Source organism: Salmo trutta, chromosome 25 (assembly GCF_901001165.1).
Source record: "Salmo trutta chromosome 25, fSalTru1.1, whole genome shotgun sequence".
Taxonomy (NCBI): domain Eukaryota; kingdom Metazoa; phylum Chordata; class Actinopteri; order Salmoniformes; family Salmonidae; genus Salmo; species Salmo trutta.
In genome coordinates this window covers 23,725,071-23,745,520 of record NC_042981.1, presented here as the reverse complement: position 1 = coordinate 23,745,520, position 20,450 = coordinate 23,725,071, and the positions used below count along the sequence as shown (strand labels likewise).

Below are 20,450 nucleotides of genomic sequence, written 5' to 3'. Positions count from 1 at the left end.
AACAAATTCAGGTAGTTCCCTCCCCGTTTCGTTCCGTTTGGTTCTATTTGGTTCCTAGTGAATCCACCCCTGTTCAACGTGACAGGTCTTCTTTGGGCATAGGTAAAAAAGTTTATTGAAATAAGTAATTTAAATATTGTTATTTGCCTACATTTTATTAGTGTAACTGTGACACGTAATAATAGTTATAAAAGAAGCGAATAAAAAAATAGAATATAAATATAATTGTATTGTGTAAACTAATCAGACATTTTATTACTTGTGCGCACAGTCAATACACAATCTTATTGTAAACGCCAACTATTTTGATGGTGAACACACAAATATACTTTATTTCAGCATATAAAATAGCCAGCCAAGGTCAGAACTACATGTTGATTTTCTCCTAATTATGTGCCCAGGCAGCGCTCGCGAGGTTCTCTCCAGCTGACAGATCGTCCAGTCCACTCCCCAGTCTCCACCCCTCCAGACTGCAGGCATGGCGGCTATCGAGGCTCGGGAATGCGAAACTGAAGGCTGTAGCAGCAAGGCCAAACTTCAATGTCCAACCTGCATCAAGCTCGGGATCCAAGGCTCATACTTCTGCTCTCAGGTAACATTCATTTTGTAATTCATTCAGTTAGTGAGGGGTCTGACATGATGCACAGCGGCCCAGCAATACATAATTCATCACGAGGTAACATAACGGCCCTGATTGAGTTTCCTCACACCCCTTTAGCTAGCCTAGCACATGAAGCTAACTTACAAGCAATTTTCTGCATAAAACCCTAACGTTAGCTAAAAAGTAACGCTTTGCAAATACATTATCTAGGAAGTCAATAACTAATGTTATAATCATGTATGAAAAATGCTTGTTATAAAGTTTTCTTTATGGGTTTACTAGTAAGTTTGTTACTAGCTAGCTACTAGCGTACGTTAAGTCCGTGAGTTTATCTGAGCATCAAGTTTGCGAAGTCTAACAAATGAACGTTAGCTGGCTAGATAGCCTAACTTGCTCAATGACATTGTTTGTTGCAATGAATGAAATGGTTAAATAGCTCTTCCTTGTTTGGCTAACTGAGGTATGCGTTCTACACGCTGATGTAACGTTAACTAGCCATATCCATTCATTTGATTTCTCTGCCCCTGGCCTGGCTGTAAACCACCTGTGGCTTGTTTGTGTGAAATGTTGAGCAACTTTGAACGTTGTTAAATGAATGCATACCATTACCAATGGGTAACTAAGAGTATGTTAGAATGGGATACAATCATTGAAATTGCCAAGGATGCAGGGCCAAGTGGCAGTTTAGCTGTGTACCATTAGAGATAAGGATAAAAGGCAGTGTAAGTAGTTTAAAGCTTAAACTTCTCTGGCAGGGTAGGCCTAGATTTTTTTTGTCTGATACAGATGGCTAGGTGGATCTGCTGCGACGTTCCACACAGACAGCTCTGTCAGAGCCTCTATCCCACCCAGAGCCATGAGGCTAGTTACATTCTAAGGGATATTTTAACCCCACTACTCTTTCCATATTCTATTGGTCAGCAAAGAAAATCCATTAATTGAACAACCGAGAGATTAGCCATGGCCAAATGGCCATTGACCTAGTTTTGAAAGAAAGTTATATCTTAGCCTTGTATGTCTTATTGCCAGTTCGACTAGCCTAAATGGCAGCGTTTTTCAATGACACTGTTGGAAATGAAAGTGGTTCATGTAACTTGTGAAATTCAGAGCCCATTGGATTCACTCCATCTGCCTTTAATATTGAGCAGGGATGCACAACTCCCAGTCGATATGAGGAATTGATTCCGCAATTAGGGCCAGTGAAAACCAACAACCAGCAGACACTGCTGCCATTGACACCTGTACATCCCTAGTGTACTGAGTCATGTATTTCTCTCTCCTCTCCATGTCCTCTCATTCAGGAGTGCTTCAAAGGGAGCTGGGCCACTCACAAGCAGCTGCACAAAAAAGCAAGTATGTATCCTCAGCAATATTATATCACATAGGCTTACTACCTTCCAAATCATTTTTCAAACAGACCACAATGTCCCTTCATGGCGTTTGTCATTGTTCCCTTTCTTACCTGACCTATCATCTGAAAGCCTAGAATAGGTGAAAGCCCACATAATTGCCCAAGCTTTTCCATCCTCTATTTTTTTTATGGTGGAATAGAGCAATGGTGTAGCCATTCAAAATGGATGAGACACTGCAATCAGTACAAGCCATTAGAGCAGGGGCGGACAACCCGAGAGGGCAGCAACACACCTGATTCAACGAAACAATGTCACCATTAAAGGCAATTATTTATTTTGTTAGTAGATTTGGGCATTTTACTGCTTGGTTGGAACAAAAACCTGTACCCACACTTAGTCCTCATAGGCTAAGCGTGCCCACCTGCCTTAGATGTTCACGTATACACACTAGACGATCTGTGATCTTTCACAATGGTGCCAAATCAGATGACCTAAATGACATTGTTTTTGCAGAGGAGGATAACCAGGATGAGACAAAGAACTGCGTGGAGACAGACACCAACACAGACCCATGGCCTGGCTACCGCTACACGGGCAAACTACGCCCTCACTACCCACTCGTAAAAACACCTTTCTTGTACATTTCTAAATGGTGCTGATATGAGATTTATGTAGGATATTTTTTTCTTAGCTACATAGTAGTTCAACTAATGTCACATAACATGATTAATAGACGTAAACCACACAAGCTTTGTGTAAGTTTACTCATTAGCCCCCGGGAGTTGTGTAATCATGTCTGTAATCGCTCCTCTTGTTGGTTGCTTCTGTGAGCTCCATATAATCAATCTCTGTTGTCATTGGTTCCCCCATGTAGACTCCGATGAGGACTGTCCCCAGTGACATCCAAAGACCTGACTATGCTGATCATCCACTAGGTAACGCTACTCCTCTTAGACTGAAACAGCCTCCAGTTGCTTTTAATTATTATGAAATCCTTTGGTGTCTATGTGAAAATCTTCTCAAAGCTAGTATTCTTTGTCATGAGTTGTATTGATATTGAAACATTACACTTTATCCAAGGAAAATTTACACTGTCAATACTAGAGGTCGACCGATTATGATTTTTCATACTAATTAATCGGCCATTTTTTAATTTTTATATATATATGAAATAATGACAATTACAACAATACTGAATGAACAATGAACACTTATTTTAACTCAATATAATACATAAAATCTTTAAAAATCTCAAATAAATAATGAAACATGCTCAATTTGGTTTAAATATTTCAAAAACCGTGTTGGAGAAGAAAGTAAAAGTGCAGTATATTGCCATGTAAAAAAGCTAACGTTTAAGTTCCTTGCTCAGAACATATGAAAGCTGGTGGTTCAATATTCCCAGTTCTTCAATATTCCCAGTTAAGAAATATTAGGCTGCTGTTATTATAGGAATTATGACGCGTCAACTATTTCTCTCTATACCATTTGTATTTCATATACCTTTGACTATTGGATGTTCTAATAGGCACTTTAGTATTGCCGGCCTAATCTCAGGAGTTGATAGGCTTGAAGTCATTAACAGAGCTGTGATAAAGCATTGCTAAGAGCTGCTGGCAAACGCAGTAATGTTTGAATGAATGCTTATGAGTCTGCTACTTCCTACCATCGCTCAGTCCGACTGCTCTATCAAATATAAAATCATAGAGGTAATTATAATAAACACAGAAATACGAGCCTTTGGTCATTAATATGGTCAAATCCGGAAACTATAATTTCGAAAAAGAAAACGTTTATTCTTTCAGTGAAATACGGAACCGTTCTGTATTTTATCAAACGGGTGGCAACCCGAAGTCTAAATATTGCTGTTACATTGCACAATCTTCAATGTTATGTCATAATTATGTACAATTCTGGCAAAATAGTTTGCAAAGAGCCAGGCGGCCCAAACTGTTGCATATATCCTGACTCTGCGTACAATGAACACGAGAAGTGACGCAATTTCCCTAGTTAATATTGCCTGCTAACATGAATTTCTTTTAACTAAATATGCAGGTTTAAAAAAATATATATACTTCTGTGTATTGATTTTAAGAAAGGCAAAAGATGTTTATGGTTAGGTACATTCATGCAACGATTGTGCATTTTTTGTGAAAGCGCCTTTGTTAAATCATCACCTGTTTGGCGAAGCAGGCTGTGATTCGATGAGAAATTAACAGGCACCGCATTGATTATATGCAACGCAGGACAAGCTAGTTAACCTAGTAATATCAACTATGTGTAGTTAACTAGTGATTCTGTTAAGATTATTTTTATAAGATAAGTTGCTAGCTAGCATTAAACTTACCTTGGCTCCTTGCTGCACTCACGTAGCAGGTTGTCAGCCTGCCACACAGTTTCCTCGTGGAATGCAATGTAATCGGCCATAATCGGCATCCAAAAATGCTGATTACCGATTATGAAAACTTGAAATCGGCCCTAATTAACCGACCATGCCGATTAATCGGTCGACCTCTAGTCAATACCCAGTACTATACCTAGAAATAGTGTTGTCGTGAAACCATCATATTGACTTCGATACCAGGTTTTGTATCACAATAGTCAATAACATCATGATACTCAAAACAAAAACGATGCCATGGATGACCGGGGAACAGTGGGTTTAGCTGCCTTGTTCGGGGGCAGAACGACAGATTTTTACCTTGTTAACTCAGGGATTCGATCCAGCAATCTTTCGGTTACTGGCCCAACGCTCTAACCACTGGGCTACCTGCCGCCCCAATATCATTACATTCAATGTTTATTTTTTTTATGTCGACATTTTTGACAGCCATGGAACAACTATACATTCATACAATTAATTTTACTTGGTTTTTACCAATCTAACAATATGGTATATCTCTTAAACTGGGTACATCAAGATGTAGCCTATGCCTATCCACAATACAGGTGAATGCATATTCAATAGGACTGTGTGCATGCATTGCGTTATTGCGCTTGTGCTGGCTGATTACATGGGTCTTCAGATGACAATCTGTTTCCCTTTGATTTGTGACTTATTTTATCAACAGCATTTGCCTAGAAGGAGCTTCTTTTACAAAAATGTGCGCTGTCTCATTAACAAGTAATGACTTCATGAGTCAAGAGTGGGGGTGGCCCATCGCAACACAGTCAATTCACTGAAGCAATAGATCATCTTTGGGAGAGATGTGAACAAGAGACCAAATAAGTGAATGAATAGTTTTGGTGGCAATTGGCTTTGAAATCAGCAGATTTTGCATTGTGGTTTGCACATTATCACAAAGTACAAGGATAGTGAATTTATGTTAGCTTTAGCTGTCATCTAGCAAGGAAAGTTAGCCTATAAAGCTGGAAGCTACTGATATCACTTGCATTGTAAAGTGTTCAAGCTTGTATGGACATAGTTTTGCGAACAGTAATTAACAGTTTCAACATTTCTACATGCAGTGTTGCATTATTCAAGTTTGTTAACTTCTCTAGGGTAGGGGGCAGTATTTTGACGTCCGGATGAAAGGCGTGCCCAAATTAAACTGCCTGCTACTCCGACTCAGAAGGTTGGATATGCATATTATTAGTAGATGTGGATAGAAAACACTCTGAAGTTTCTAAAACTGTTTGAATGTCTGTGAGTATAACAGAACTCATATGGCAGGCAAAACCCTGAGAAAAATCCCACCAGGAAGAAAAATCCAACCAGGAAATCTGAGGCTTGTAGTTTTTTTAATTGATTCCCTATTCAAACTATAGTGACTTAGGGGTCATTTTGCAGTTCCTAAGGCTTCCACTAGATGTCAACAGTCTTTAGAATGTTGTTACAGGCTTCTACTGTGACCTGGAAGGGAATGTCAGTCATTTCAACCAGCGTGCCATTAGATCATTCATGCGTGTGGCCGTCAGCGCGAGGTGCTTTCTTTTTCCTTTCTGAAGACAAAGGATTTGTCCGGTTGGAATATTATCGAAGATGTATGATAAAAACATCCTAAAGATTGATGCTATACATCGTTTGACATGTTTCTACAAACTGTAGTATAACTTCTTAGACTTTTCGTCTCAACAAAATGTGCGAGCATGGCGCATTTGAATAACTCGACTGAACGCGCAAACAAATGGAGGTATTTGAACATAAATATGGAGTTTAGCGAACAAAACGAACATTTCTTGTGGGAGTCCTGGGAGTGCATTCCGACGAAGATCAGCAAAGGTAAGTGAAGATTTATAATACTGTTTCTGACTTTTTTTGACTCCAGAACTTGGCGGGTAACTGTATAGCTTGCCCTTGACGGATGAGCTCTGTACTCAGAATATTGAAAAATGTGCTTTCGCCGTAAAGCTATTTTGAAATCTGACACAGCGGTTGCATTAAGGAGAAGTGTATCTATAATTCTTTCAATAACTGTTGTAAAGTTTATCAACGTTTATGATGAGTATTTTTGTAAATTGATGTGCTCATTCACCGGGAATGTTGGAGGCAATACATTTTCTGAACATCATGCGCCAATGTAAAATGGGGTTTTAGGATATAAATATGAACTTGATCGAGCAAAACATACATGTATTGTGTAACATGAAGTCCTATGAGTGCCATCTGATGATCATCAAAGGTTAGTGATTAATTTTAGCTGTATTTCAGTTTTTTGTGACGCCTCTCCTTGCTTGGAAAATGGCTGAGGTTTTTCTTGTCAAGGTGATGTGCTAACATAATCTAATATTATGCTTTCGCCGTAAAGCCTTTTTGAAATCGGACAATGTGGTTGGATTAATGAGAATCTTATCTTTAAAATGGGATATAATAGTGTTATGATTGAGAAATTTGAATTGAGGTTTTTGTCGTTTTGAATTTGCCGCCCTGCTATTTCACTGGCTGTTGAATAGTGGGACGGTCACGTTATTCTAGGTGGGACGGTCACGTTATTCTAGGTGGGACGGTCACGTTATTCTAGGTGGGACGGTCACGTCCCGCAGGTGGGACGGTCACGTCCCGCATACCCCAGAGGTTAACTTCAGTGCAGCATGATTGGGGCGCTAACATGATGCAGCCCAGACTCCCAGTGCAGGCTAGCAATGAGTAAGTGAAGGCACAGTGCGCACTATAATAAGAGGTCGGCTGCGCTGATAAACAGACTTGATCCGTGAGACACATTTGACAGAAGTGCCCAAAGTAAAGACAAATCTAGTGCCGAACCGTTTTTCATGATCTAGTATCAAAAAAGACCGGAACAACGCTTCCCAGAAAAGTATTGATGTTTCTATGTTTACATCTCACCTGACATACAGTATCAGTCATAGAAAATGGGTTACTGCCCAAGCCCTACATTCCACTAAAGCTGGTCATTCATGTTGTAACCATGGGAACCTCTAGGCTGAGCATCCATTCTGTCAGTCAGAACTGCGCGGGTAGGCTGTCTGCCTGCCTATCTCTTGGTAATCTGTATCTGCCTTGTAAATTCACCAAAAGTATATATTAGGCTATCAATGATTAATGGCTAATCTATTCTTCATAGCGCCAGTGAATTGAAGTTGAACATCAGTTTAATTAGGACTTCGTCATCAGATCAGTCTGCCATTTTAGTTGCAGCCACATCTAGGGTTGCACATTTTATTCAGAGGTAGAAACTTTCCATGGGAATTAACGGGAATATATGGCTATTAATATCATTTAAATGTAGATGTTTTTTGCATTAGATATATTTATCATATGAAGACAGAAACATAAGGTAAAAGGTTTATCATAAGTAGACATAATTGCAAATGATTAAATCCTTCCAATAGAATTTTAAAAAGCAATTTAGTTACGAATTCAACTTTAATTAAATGAGTTGGCTCTTCACATGGGAGGATTTCACTGAACAACAAAAGGGAATATTTAATGATCCATCGCATGTCCCAAAAACGTTTTCAACATCTGTAAAATCATAGTCGAGAAACTAAAGCTTTGGTTGTCTTCTTCTCAGGCTTCCATGTCTTCTCCCTGGACCTCGTCAATGTCCCCCTCTTGGACATCAAACTCTGAGGCCTCATCTTCACTGTCACTTTGCAACCCTGTTGAGGATGGCTCGTTATCAGGCTCAAAAAGCCTCAAATTTGCCCCGGATGGCCACCAATTTTTCAACCTTTGTATTGCTCAGCCTGTTGCGTGCTTTGGTGTGTGTGTGTGTTCCCAAACAAGGACCAGTTGCGCTCTGAGGCGGCTGATGTTGGTGGGATTTGGAGGATGATGGAGGCAACGGGAAAGAGCCTCAGATCCACAAAGTCTCTTCCACCAGGTGACTGATGAGATATGTTGGTACGACTGCCGTATTGCATCTTCATCCAAAAGCTCTTGCTTGGAACTGTACTTTGCCAGACTGCCAAGAACCTTGCTTTCATCCAGGAGTTTCAGGCTGCTTACCACTCTCTCAAAATGCATCGTCCAGGAGGATCCTTTTGATGGGGCTGTCCATATCAACAGACTGTGATATGACCATTTCTTGGAGATACTCCTTCCCCTCCAGGAGACTGTCAAACATGACAACACCACCCCAACGGGTGTTGCTGGGCAGCTTCAATGTGGTGCTCTTATTCTTCTCACTTTGCTTGGTGAGGTAGATTGCTGCTATAACTTGATCATGCTTCACATACTTAACCATTTCCTTGGCTCTCTTGTAGAGTGTATCCACTGTTTTCAGTGCCATGATGTCCTTGAGGTTCAGATTCAATGCATGAGCAGCACAGCCATTGGGTGTGATGTGAGGGAAGGACTCCACTTTAGACCAAGCAACCTTCATGTTCGCAGCATTGTCTGTCACCAGTGCGTCCAAGGTCATTGATGACTGCCTTCAGCTCATCTGCAATGTAGAGACCGGTGTGTCTGTTGTCCCTTGTGTATGTGCTCTTGTAGAATACTGGTTGAGGGGTGGAGATGATGTAGTTAATTATTCCTTGCCCACAAACATTTGACCACCCATCAGAGATGATTGCAATACAGTCTGCTTTCTCAGTCTGCTTGACCTTCACTTGAACTCTGAATTCTACATCCAGCAAATGAGTAGATAAAGCATGTCTGGTTGGAGGGGTGCATGCTGGGTGAAGAACATTCAGAAATCTCTTCCAATACACGCCTATGAGCATCAGAGGTGAACCAGTTGCATATATAGCTCGAGCAAGACATTCATCAGCATTTCTCTGACTACGTTCCTCCATTGAGTCAAAAAAAATCTGATTCCAGGAGGACCATGAGCTGTTGCTATCGATAAGGTGTCTGATTCATCATTTTCACCTCGAATAGAAGTTGAGGGACTTTTGTCAGAGGTTGCTTGTTGTGAGCGCTGAGGGAACTTTATGCACTTGGCCAGATGATTCTGCATCTTTGTGGCAGTCTTCACATATGATTTGGCACAGTATTTGCAAAGGTACACAGCTTTTCCTTCTACATTAGCTGCAGTGAAATGTCTCCACACATCAGATGGTGCCCATGGCATTTTCCTGTAAAGATTTGAAAAAAATGAGTTAAAATAAAAAATACAATTCCATGTACAGATAAATAGTTAAGCAGTTAGATTAAACAACTCCTTTGTAAGATCAATGTTTTAAAATGGAACATGTTTGGAAACAGGTGAATTAACACTCAGTTAGCAGGCTCAAGCAAGCTAAAACTCACATGGAAGCAAAAACTAACTAGCAGGAATTGTTAGAAATGATTTAAACACACTTTGCTGTTGGCTACTATTTACTAGTTAACAAAAAATGATGTATGTCATATAGAAGATATTCACCCCACCCAGTATTGTAATCAAAACTTACCAGAAAGCATGAGTCCTTGGCTCAGACAGTGTAGTAGTGTGGGCTCAATAGCATCTCATTAGTGTGCAAGATCTTGAGAATCAGCTGTGATGGAAGAATGCACTGTGCATGCAGAGAGTTGCAATTCCATTGAATTGGGGATAGTTTAAACAAAATATGGCAAAAGACCTAGAATTGCCTTGTGTATCCCACAAAAAAGGTTCACTGTTTAAGCTAACGTTTTTGATGAATTTAAGCAAAATTCCCAGGTTTAACTTCCCATGGAAAATTTACTCAAAATTCCTGAAATTGACCAGAAAGTTTCTGACCCTTTGCAACCCTAGCCACATCTTGTGTAAGGCCAGCCAAAAGAGCTCCATTTTGCTGGCAATTTCAATGTTGGAACATGATATGATGGGAACTCCATGCGTTAATTTGGCTATGATCCCACAACCTTTCTAAAGATGCAACAAGTACTCTCCTTTCAACTGATGTTACGATACCTGCGCTACCGTTCAAAAGTTTGGCATCACTTAGAAATGTCCTTGTTTTTGAAAGAATAGCAAAAAATGTTGTCCATTAAAATAACATCAAATTGATCAGAAATACAGTGTAGACATTGTTAATGTTGTAAATGACTTTTGCAGTTGGAAACGGTTGATTTTTATGGAATATCTTCATAGGTGTATGGAGGCCAATTATCAGCAACCTTCACTCCTGTGTTCCAATCGCATGTTCTTAGCTAATCCAAGTTTATCATTTTAAAAGGCTAGTTGATCATTAGAAAACCCTTTTGCAATTATGTTAGAACAGCTGAAAACGGTTGTACTGATTAAAGAAGCAATAAAACTGGCCTTTAGACCAAAGTTAGTCACTAACCTTTGATCGTCATCAGATGATCAAAGGTCATCTGATGATGTATGTTCCACAATACATGTATGTTTTGTTCGATAAAGTTCATATTTATATCCAAAAATCTCAGTTTACATTGGTGCGTTATGTTCAGTAAAGTTTTGCTTCCAAAACACCCGGTGATTTTGCAGAGAGCCACATCAATTTACAGAAATACTCAAACTTTGATGAAAGATACAAGTGTTATGCATAGGATTATAGATAAACTTCTCCTTAATGCAACTGCTTTGTCAGATTTCAAAAAAGCTTTACGGTGAAAGCACACCATGCGATAATCTGAGTACAGCGCTCAGCCACCAAAACAAGCCATACAGATACCCGCCATGTTGTGGAGTTAACAAAAGTCAGAAATAGTGTTCTAAATATTCACTTACCTTTGATGATCTTCATCAGAATGCACTCCTAGGAATTCCAGTTCCACAATAAATGTTCGATAAAGTTAATCTTTATGTCCAAATACCTCCTTTTTGTTTGCGCGTTCAGATCACTATTCCAAATGCACAAGGCGCGGGCACTAAGTCCAGACAAAGTCAAAAAAGTTCCATTACAGTTTGTAGAAACATGTCAAACGATGTATAGAATCAATCTTTAGGATGTTTTTATCATAAATCTTCAATAATATTCCAACCGGACAATTCCTTTTGTCTTTAGAAATGAAAGGGAACGGAGCTCGTGCTCACGGCCGCATGCGTGACTAAACTTAAGGCTTTCACCTGGGCCATCTGCTTAGTGCTCTTATTCGGTCCCCTTTCACAATAGAAGCCTGAAACAACTTCTAAGGACTGTTGCCATCTAGTGGAAGCCTTAGGAAGTGTAATCTGACCAAATGTACACTATTGGATAGGCAATCACTTGAAAAACTACAAACCTCAGATTTCCCACTTCCTGGTTGGATTTTTCTCAGGTTTTTGCCTGCCATATGAGTTCTGTTATACTCAGACATTCAAACAGTTTTAGAAACTTCAGACTGTTTTCTATCCAAATCTACTAATAATATGCATATCTTAGCTTCTGGGCCTGAGTAGCAGGCAGTTTACTCTGGGCACGCTTTTCATCCGAACGTGAAAATACTGCCCCCCAGCCCAAAGAGTTTAATAACTTTACTCATAACCCATTTCACATCAGTCACTTCCCAGTTCTGCTGATCTCTGCATTGCAGACTTGTCAAAATTAGAATGTAACCTAGATTTCTGGGCACTTCGAAATGTAAAAAATCTAGACCTCATACAGCTTGGCTGGGTTAAATATAACCATAAGCAGCACAACTGTCGATTTGCTTTGCTGTCCTTACCCATCATTAATTGCCAGACAGTCTGTTGGAGCTAGGAACAGAAGCATTAAGCTACACCTGCTAAATATGTGTATGCGACCAATAAAATGTGATTTGAGTCTGCCCACAGTGCTGTTCATTGTTAATGACATCGGATCGCTTCCTGTCGTCCTGAGTCTAGTCTACAGAGTGTGACCCTGGCTAGTGGGATCGTCTGCGCAATAGCATATTTGATCTACCCCTAGGCTTTCTCTGTTGGTTCAGAGTACAAACAACCCATTGTTGAACTGCAACTCAGTATTGTACACATTAATATTTCATCTCTGCAAACAAGTAAACGGGATGAATTCCTTTGTATATTACAGTAGATGGCTGTTGTAGCAGGTGCCTTTGTCTTTTTGCTAGCTTCTTAGCAAGGCTTTGGGTCTATAGCACTTGAACTCTGTCCAATTAAAACATTCTGTCCTTAATTGATTAAATTGAAATGAAATTGACTCCAACTCAATCCATTAAACGAGTTAACTTTACCCTAGAATAACGTTTTACCTCTGCTTAGTCTGTAGACAAACTGTAGCTTAAACAATGGCATTCCTTTATACATTTGCTACCTTCTGATAAAAGCGTATTCGTCTTGGTCGATCCCATGGTCATTCCCACTTTTTTTGTCTGGCTATGTATGCAAGTGCTTCTGAGTGTTTGTGAGTTTTAAGAGGGTGTGTTTGTGTGTGCTCGCATGTTTGAGTGGGATAGGCTGGTGTCTGAAGCTCTTTTCTACTCATCACTTCAGCAGCAGAAGTGGGTCTTATGGCAGGTACGTCCTACCCCACCCACAACAATCCCTTATCCCCCCCATCTGTGCAGCACATAACCACACACTGTCGCTGCTCTTGTTGTATACCTCTTTTGTTTCTTTTGTATGTCTCCATCTGCGAACATCAGGCAGGAAACGGAAGCATGGTCAACGATATTGTGTTTCTGCATGGCATTGTTTTCATTCATCTTTTGCTGCTGCATTAGAGCTATGGTCTGTATTTTATCATAGTGATGGGGGTTTTGTACAGTAATCATGTTGTCTCTGCTAAGTGGTTGATAAACATACTGATGTGGTTGTGGCTCATGCTTCAGTGACGTTACCTACACCGATTATGACGCTCATGTCAATGCTGTGGTCTATACATTGTATGTAAACATTGTTTGGTGTTGTGATCTGATAACCAGATAAAAACTGTACAAGAAGAATGACATGGGCCTTTTCAATGAAAATAGTCTAACCATGTGGCTCAACCAGAATAACTGTATGCCTATGTCAATAAAAAAGGCCCCCATGCCATAGATTTGTGGCTCTGAAATATTTCCATAGGAGTAAGCAATATAGAGAATTTCACTCGGCCGGAAAAGGATCCTTTCAGCGCTGCAGGTTTTTAGTGTAAGGGGCTGAGGTTGATTTGGAGCGCCGCTGAATTTAGATATGGCTTCAGGTCTGCAGATCAATATTATCATGCCCCTTGGTCGACTTGTGTAGGACTACATCCTTGTGACGTGCTGTGATATAGTGTATTCTTTTTCTTTCATATAGCCAGGTTAGGTGAGGACGTTTGGTGTCAACTTTAATTTAATGCAGTGAATCTATTCTGTTAGAATGTGGGCTTCAAAAGTTGTTTTACATAGGCAGCCCAATTCTGATCTTTTTTTGTTGTGTGTAAGTCTATGCTAGTAGATAGCGCAACGACTGGAAGTCTATGGTAACGCTAGTTAGCATTGGCTTGCAAACTACCTCGAACTTCCTTCATACTGGAGACCGAGACATAAAAATGATATCCACTAGTTCATCGGACTATGGGGAAGTAGACAAAGGGCCTCATTTGCCGAAAATGCCAAAGTATCCCTTTTAAGCTCTTTCCAGTAGCATAACAACTTTTTTGGGCAGATGCATGAAGTGGTTGAGTCAGTAGACTGGTAGTCCATTTTGTGTGAAAGTCAGACTGGACTGAGTGACGTTGTTTGACTCAGTTTAATGGAAAGCTGGTCAGGGTGAGTTGGTGTATGGATAGAATAGTGACGTTAAAATGAGGCCCGTATGCCCATTCTTTTCGCTTGTTTTTTTTTTTTTAAGGCATGTCTGAGTCGGAGCAGTCTTTGAAGGGCACTTCACAGATCAAGATCCTTCCTGCCGAAGACATCGAAGGCATGAGAGTTGTGTCTAAGGTAAATTATTCAATTGTTTTTTAACCTTTCGCTGTTGCAGTTAATAACATACTCAAACAGTTTTAAAAACAGTGGTTTTGAAATGCAAAGTCTATTTCTCTCTTTTGTAGCTGGCCCGAGAGGTGCTTGACATCGCTGCCCTGATGGTGAAACCTGGCATGACCACGGAGGAGATTGACCACACTGTGCACCTGGTAAAGACACTAGCCTCCTTTTCTCTTTCCCATCCACTCACTTTCTCCTGTCGCTCTCTTCCTTTTTCACTCATTCCTCCTCTCTCCCTCATCTTGATCGTTGACGTGTAAGTACTTCCTTCCTCCAGGCCTGCACAGAAAGAAACTGTTACCCCTCCCCTCTCAACTACTACAACTTTCCCAAGTCCTGCTGCACGTCAGTCAATGAGGTCATCTGCCACGGCATCCCAGACAGGAGACGTCTGGTGGATGGGGATATCCTCAACGGTAGGTTTCCCAAGGTTCAAAAAGTGGCTTCCTCATCTGTCCCTTCACCAGTTACTTACTTGAATTAACTGGACAGGTGAAATATAAATCCCCAGTTGGCATCCTCCATATTCTTTCACCTAATGTGTGTGTTCAGATCATTGAGTATGATGGGGTTTAAATAGGTGAGAGAGACTTTAGACTATTGAGATGCACATAGAGAACGGGCTAGTTCCCATTAGACAGACTGCCAAAGAGCTCTTGCTGACATCATGGTTTGACAAGAGAAATGGTTATTAGTATTGAGCAAGAGTCTATAGGACTTCAGCCAAAATGTAGCCTGTGTCCTACAGTGAGGGGGAAAAAAGTATTTGATCCCCTGCTGATTTTGTATATTTGCCCACTGACAAAGCAATGATCAGTCTATAATTTTAATGGTAGGTTTATTTGAACAGTGAGAGACAGAATAACAAAAAAAATCCAGAAAAACACATGTCAAAAATGTTATAAAATCATTTGCATTTTAATGACGGAAATAAGTATTTGACCCCTCAGCAAAACATGACATTAAAATTATAGACTGATAATTTCTTTGTCAGTGGGCAAATGTACAAAATCAGCATGGGATCAAATACTTTTTTCCCTCACTGTGTGTGTGTTAATATATATATATATTATCTCTGCTAATGGGACTATTCTCAAGAGAAAGATCCCATGAGACACTGACAAAAAAAACGGACTTACAGCATGGTTTGACAAGACAAGTGGTCTCATGAGCATGATGGTGCCCACTATCATGTACAGTGCATATTTTAAGTATTTATCCCTCTGTTACATAGTGTGACAAATTGTTTTTTTTTCTTCTCTTGTCTACACAAATATCCACATATGTCAAAGTGAAAATCAAATTATATGAATGCTAACAAATGAATAAAAATGAACAACTTCAATATCTTGGTTGTATAAGTATTCACCCCTTTGTTATGGCAACCCTAAATTAGTTAAGGAGTAACAAGTTGGACTCGCTCTGTGTGAAATAATAAGGGTAAACATGGTTTTTTAATGACTTCCCCTGTACCCCATTTATACAGCGTCTGTAAGGTCCCTACGTCGTGTTTTGAATTTCCAGCGGAGATTTAATATATAAGACCAGGGAGCTTTCCCAGTGCCTCATACAGATTGGTAGGTGGGTAAAACAAAAAGCAGACACTGAATATCCCTTTAAGCATGGTAAAGTTTGCACTTAATCTGTGGATGTTGTATGAAATGACCCAGACACTACAAAGATGGTCATCCTTCCTAACCCGAGCCAAGCCCTGCGTGACCCGACATTATACACAGGGCCTGTTTTTTCATCAATAACTAGGGTAGGGGCAGGGCTCTGGCATCACGAAGTGAATCACTAAAATTTAGAAACGGAGCCATTTGCTCGTGCTCTGCTGCGCAGTACACCAGACACTGGGAGAGGAATTCCCCTTTCAACAGGACAATAACCCAAAACAGAAGCTTACCAAAGAGACAGTATGTTTTCACGTAGCCTTGTTAGTTTTGACTTAAAGTTGCTTAAAAATCTATGGCAAGACTTGAAAATGACCATTTAGCAGTTATCCCGCAGCCAACTTGACAGAACTTGAAGAATTTTGTAAAGAATAATGGGAAAATAGTGCACAATCCAGGGATGCAAAGCTTTTAAATACTTACCAGAAAAGAGTCAAAAGCTCTGTCGGCCAAAGGCATTTCTTTTATATATATATATATATATAATTTTTTTTTTTTTTTATCTAATCAAGATAAAGCATTAATTTATTATAGGCACTGTATATATTTCTGCTAATGTTCAGCATCTCTTTCTCTCCCCTCGTGCAGTGGATATTACTGTGTACCACAATGGATTCCACGGAGATCTCAACGAGACCTTCTTTGTGGGAGAGGCAGATGAAGGGGCGAAAAAGCTTGTCCAGACCACCTTCGAATGCCTTATGCAAGCCATCGACTCAGGTAGGATCTCTTACCTGATGTCAGATAAAAATGAACTAGATTTATTTTTTTTAAATTGTGGCTGACCGGCTAGATTCAGTCTTATGTAGCAAAATAAAAAATTGTGTTTTTTACATTGAGTAAAAGTAGAGACTAGAAAATGGTATGTCATACACTGCAGTTGATGAACAATGGGAAAGTAATTGTACTTTTTAAAGTTGATAAACTTGTAACCTCACTTTTGAGAAAATGGCCCTTGAATGATACACCTACTGGAGAGCTCTTTGTCTACACACATTCAGAATCGTTCACAACCTTTTAAGCTTTAAGGATTCACATGTGAGGCTATGTACTAAACAACCAAAGATTTCAAGACTAAAGGTTGAAACTACGGGAGTGTTGGTAAATTTAATCTGGAGTGCCAGAGTGTGCTCTGGGTGTTTGGAAACCCAGTGTTGTCAGATTGACTGTTTGTAAATTGAGAGCATTTCTCTCTCGGAGCATTCAGAGCACACATTGGACACTCTGGATGAAAAGTAGGGTTGATCCGAGCTTTCTGACCTAACAGCAGTCAAGCACCCAAGCTAACGTTGGCTAGCTACTTTCAGCTACAAATGAGAGAACGGCTCACTCTGACCATTTTACTCGCCCTAGCAGAGCTGGTTATCCAGAGCGTTGGTGACTGCAATTGTGACGCTGGCAACTTTTTAATTACACTTTTTTTTTGCCAAAGTTTACTGACACCGGCCATATTCAACGGGTTCTGAGCATTTGTAAATTTGTCAGTTATTCTGCACTCTGGCACACTCGGGAGAGTGCTCAGAAATCGGCGTAGATGGCGAGTAAATTTACCAGCTACGTCTATCGACAGTTGTCACAGTGACATCATAAACATTCTATTGAAATAGTTTCTTGCATAGTGGAGTCTTGTTTAGACATCTAGCTAGCTAAACAATGAACCATGATCCCAACTCCTAACGTTACTACCCTGCATGATTCTGCAGGTAGCTAACCAACCAGGTTCAATGTTAGCTAGCTAACATTAGGCTATAACTAGCAATACCAATAATATTACAATACAGATCATACACGTAACGTTAGCTAGCTAGCCAGCCAGCTAACGGTAGCTAGCTAACAGTACACTTTAACTTGAAATGAAAATGCCTTTGTGACAAAATTATAAACTTGTCAAATCTGAAAATGGAGCTAGCTAGACTCACCTGTATACATGGGTGGATGCTTCTCCCTCTGTCATGGATTGCATGGTTAACCTTAGTTTGAAGATGTAATCCGAAAACAGGTGTTTTTATACAACATCCTTCTGTGTGCTCTCTTTTCGACGCCGTCTGCATATTTACAATCAAACCGCCAGAATTTCCTTAGCTATCATACTCTAATTCCACTGATTTCAAAACTCAGTCCTCCAGAAAGTGGGGAGCAACAGTTATGCAGTTCTACCTAATATCTTTCAAAAGCCCCGTTTCGAAAGGATTACCTACACATACTGGCCAGGTCATATTATAGACAGAAGCATGCTACATGGCAGGCCAATCCAAACTCATCTCTCGGCATGTTCAGCCGACTCATTGTCTCAGCCAACCATGGCTAGCAGGAAGGTTGCTGCCTTTTTCCATGGCTAAACCAACTAGGCTCGTAATTTAACAATTTTATTTGTATTTACAGATGGCATACAAGTTTGTTTTTAAGGCACATGAAAGTTCACATGTTCCAGAAGGCATTTCTGACAAAATGCATTTTGATAAATATAGTTTGCATTCAAATGTCGCTCCTGTGAAGTAGTGACACGCAACGTATGCCTAGTTTCCTGGAACGAGTCTCAATTAGGTCACTATCGCAATGTTTTTTTCCCCCCTCTTCCTTCTCTAGTAAAGCCTGGTATCCGCTACAGGGAGCTTGGTAACATCATCCAGAAACATGCCCAGGCTAACGGCTTCTCTGTGGTGCGGAGCTACTGTGGCCATGGCATCCACAAACTGTTCCACACTGCTCCTAACGTGCCCCACTATGCCAGTGAGTACCCCTCCGTCTCCTTCCACCAATACGCTTGTGAAATTGACATCCTTTTCTCAGATAACATAGTAGCCTACTTCAAATTTTATAGGTCACATACACGTTAATCCTCAAAGGATTTTGGGGGAAGATATATAAATTGGTGGGTTACCTTTCTTTGCAGAAAACAAAGCGGTCGGAGTGATGAAGCCTGGCCATGTGTTCACCATCGAGCCCATGATCTGTGAAGGTAAGGGTCCTCAGAGACATGACAGCAGATTTGGGGTGTAATTTTGTTTGTGTGTGCTTAATGTAATGGTTGGTAATTTTATACCTGTGTTTTAATACTGTACTTGTGTGCTTAATCCTGGCTACCTGTGTGTGTTCTGTGTAGGTGGTTGGCAGGACGAGACGTGGCCTGATGGCTGGACAGCTGTGACTCGGGATGGGAAGCGTTCCGCCCAGTTTGAACACACCTTGCTTGTGACTGAGACGGGCTGTGACATTCTGACACGCCGGCTGGACGACAATGGACGTCCCCACTTCCTCAACCAAATCTAAACGGGGGAGATACAGCAATGAACGGACTGTCTCCTGGGCAGCTCTCTTTGGTCCCCAATGTCATATCACACATACACACCTCTAACCTGAGGCACGCCGCCCGCCTGCCCCCCCCCTACCCCCGGCTCTCACCGTTCCACAAATTTAGTGTTGTTCTCCAAGATTTACGGGAAGTACTTGAATACATCTGATGATATCAACTGTGTGGATTGTTTTATCGAGGCTGTTTTAAAAAAGAAATGTCTCATCGGGAGATGAAAAGTAAAAAATAAAGTGTATTTATGCGCAGTAGCAGGTTTAATTTTTACCTTGATTGTGAGCTTTGATTCTGTTGACATATTTGACTGCAGAGGTGTGGAAAGGGTCATGCTTCAGTTTGACTCCTTGACCTCTAGACATGTGCCACCTTACTGTGTTGCCTAATTGACAGCAAGGCAGCTGGGTCCTATTGAGTGGCCAGATGTGGCCAGAGAGGGGAGCTATTGAGCTCAGTGTTTTGCTAAAGTGTGTAGTGCAGGTCTATTCAAACCTGGGTCCCGAGGTCTGCAGCACTGCTAGTTTTCTTTTCTCTCTTGTAGTGAACTAGTTGATTTAGGTTCATTGATTGACCACAATCTCCTTGCCAGGTGTCCCAAGTCCTGTTTGAATCGGGATGAAAGTCTGCAGTGCGACGGACCCCAAGGCCTGGTTTGGTATTGCCCTGGTGTAGCGCGTTGAGCCTTAATCTGTGTGAATTAAGAATAACCATGCCAGATAATGTCTAGGCAGCATGTCTGTTATTCTTGATATACTGTTGAGCAACACTCTTGAGTCTCCATTTTAATCCAGTCTTTCCAGTTTCTCTGCCAGCTTTTTATTTCTTCTATGATGGGAGTGATAAACAGCTGTTCTGTAGTTGTGTGTGTGTGTGCGCGTATATGCTTTTGTGTTTGAGTGTGGTGAGGACTGTATAAATGCCAAAGGCTCTATTGCAGCAGAAGTCTGGGTTTACTACAGACCTGTGAATTAATACCCTTTTTCAGAGTACTGTATTATTAAAATAGTAATAACATAATCACTGAAGTATTGATTGTTTTGCATTAGCTCAAAGTTAAGCGTTTCTTGTTTTTTACTTCCTATGATGTGCACGTTATGAGAATCTGACTGCAAATGACATGAAACTCGTTCACTAGATGCTTTCTCCCAATGCTATGCTCAATTATCCTGGCGACGAGGTTCAAATGAATTTGACCAGTAAGACAATCCTTTGAGTATCCTTTGATTTAATGTATTCAATTGAAATGGAGAAATAAGGAGTGATGTTATGGTTTTCAGAGCCGCCTCTTGAAATCTAACATTTCAGG

General features: G+C 40.5%; 1 protein-coding gene across 1 annotated transcript; it reads left to right on the top strand.

Annotated features, from left to right (window-relative positions):
* The first annotated feature begins 35 nt into the window (after window positions 1–35).
* On the top strand, window positions 36–20,161 carry LOC115162195 (methionine aminopeptidase 1). The gene is made up of 12 exons (XM_029713259.1): window positions 36–102; window positions 402–592; window positions 1,903–1,954; window positions 2,467–2,573; window positions 2,828–2,888; window positions 14,028–14,119; window positions 14,230–14,313; window positions 14,442–14,580; window positions 16,426–16,557; window positions 18,424–18,567; window positions 18,731–18,796; window positions 18,941–20,161. Exons 2-12 carry the CDS (start codon window positions 479–481, stop codon window positions 19,105–19,107), a joined length of 1,158 nt encoding a protein of 385 aa, XP_029569119.1. The 5' UTR covers window positions 36–102; window positions 402–478; the 3' UTR covers window positions 19,108–20,161.
* Window positions 20,162–20,450: the final 289 nt, after the last annotated feature.

Bases quoted from the DNA above. Each gene is read 5' to 3' on its own strand.
- LOC115162195 (XM_029713259.1), top strand. From the start codon at position 479: ATGGCGGCTATCGAGGCTCGGGAATGCGAAACTGAAGGCTGTAGCAGC. The intron at 14,581-16,425 runs GTAGGTTTCCCA...CCCCTCGTGCAG, and splicing joins GGATGGGGATATCCTCAACG to TGGATATTACTGTGTACCAC. The intron at 18,797-18,940 runs GTAAGGGTCCTC...TGTTCTGTGTAG, and splicing joins CGAGCCCATGATCTGTGAAG to GTGGTTGGCAGGACGAGACG.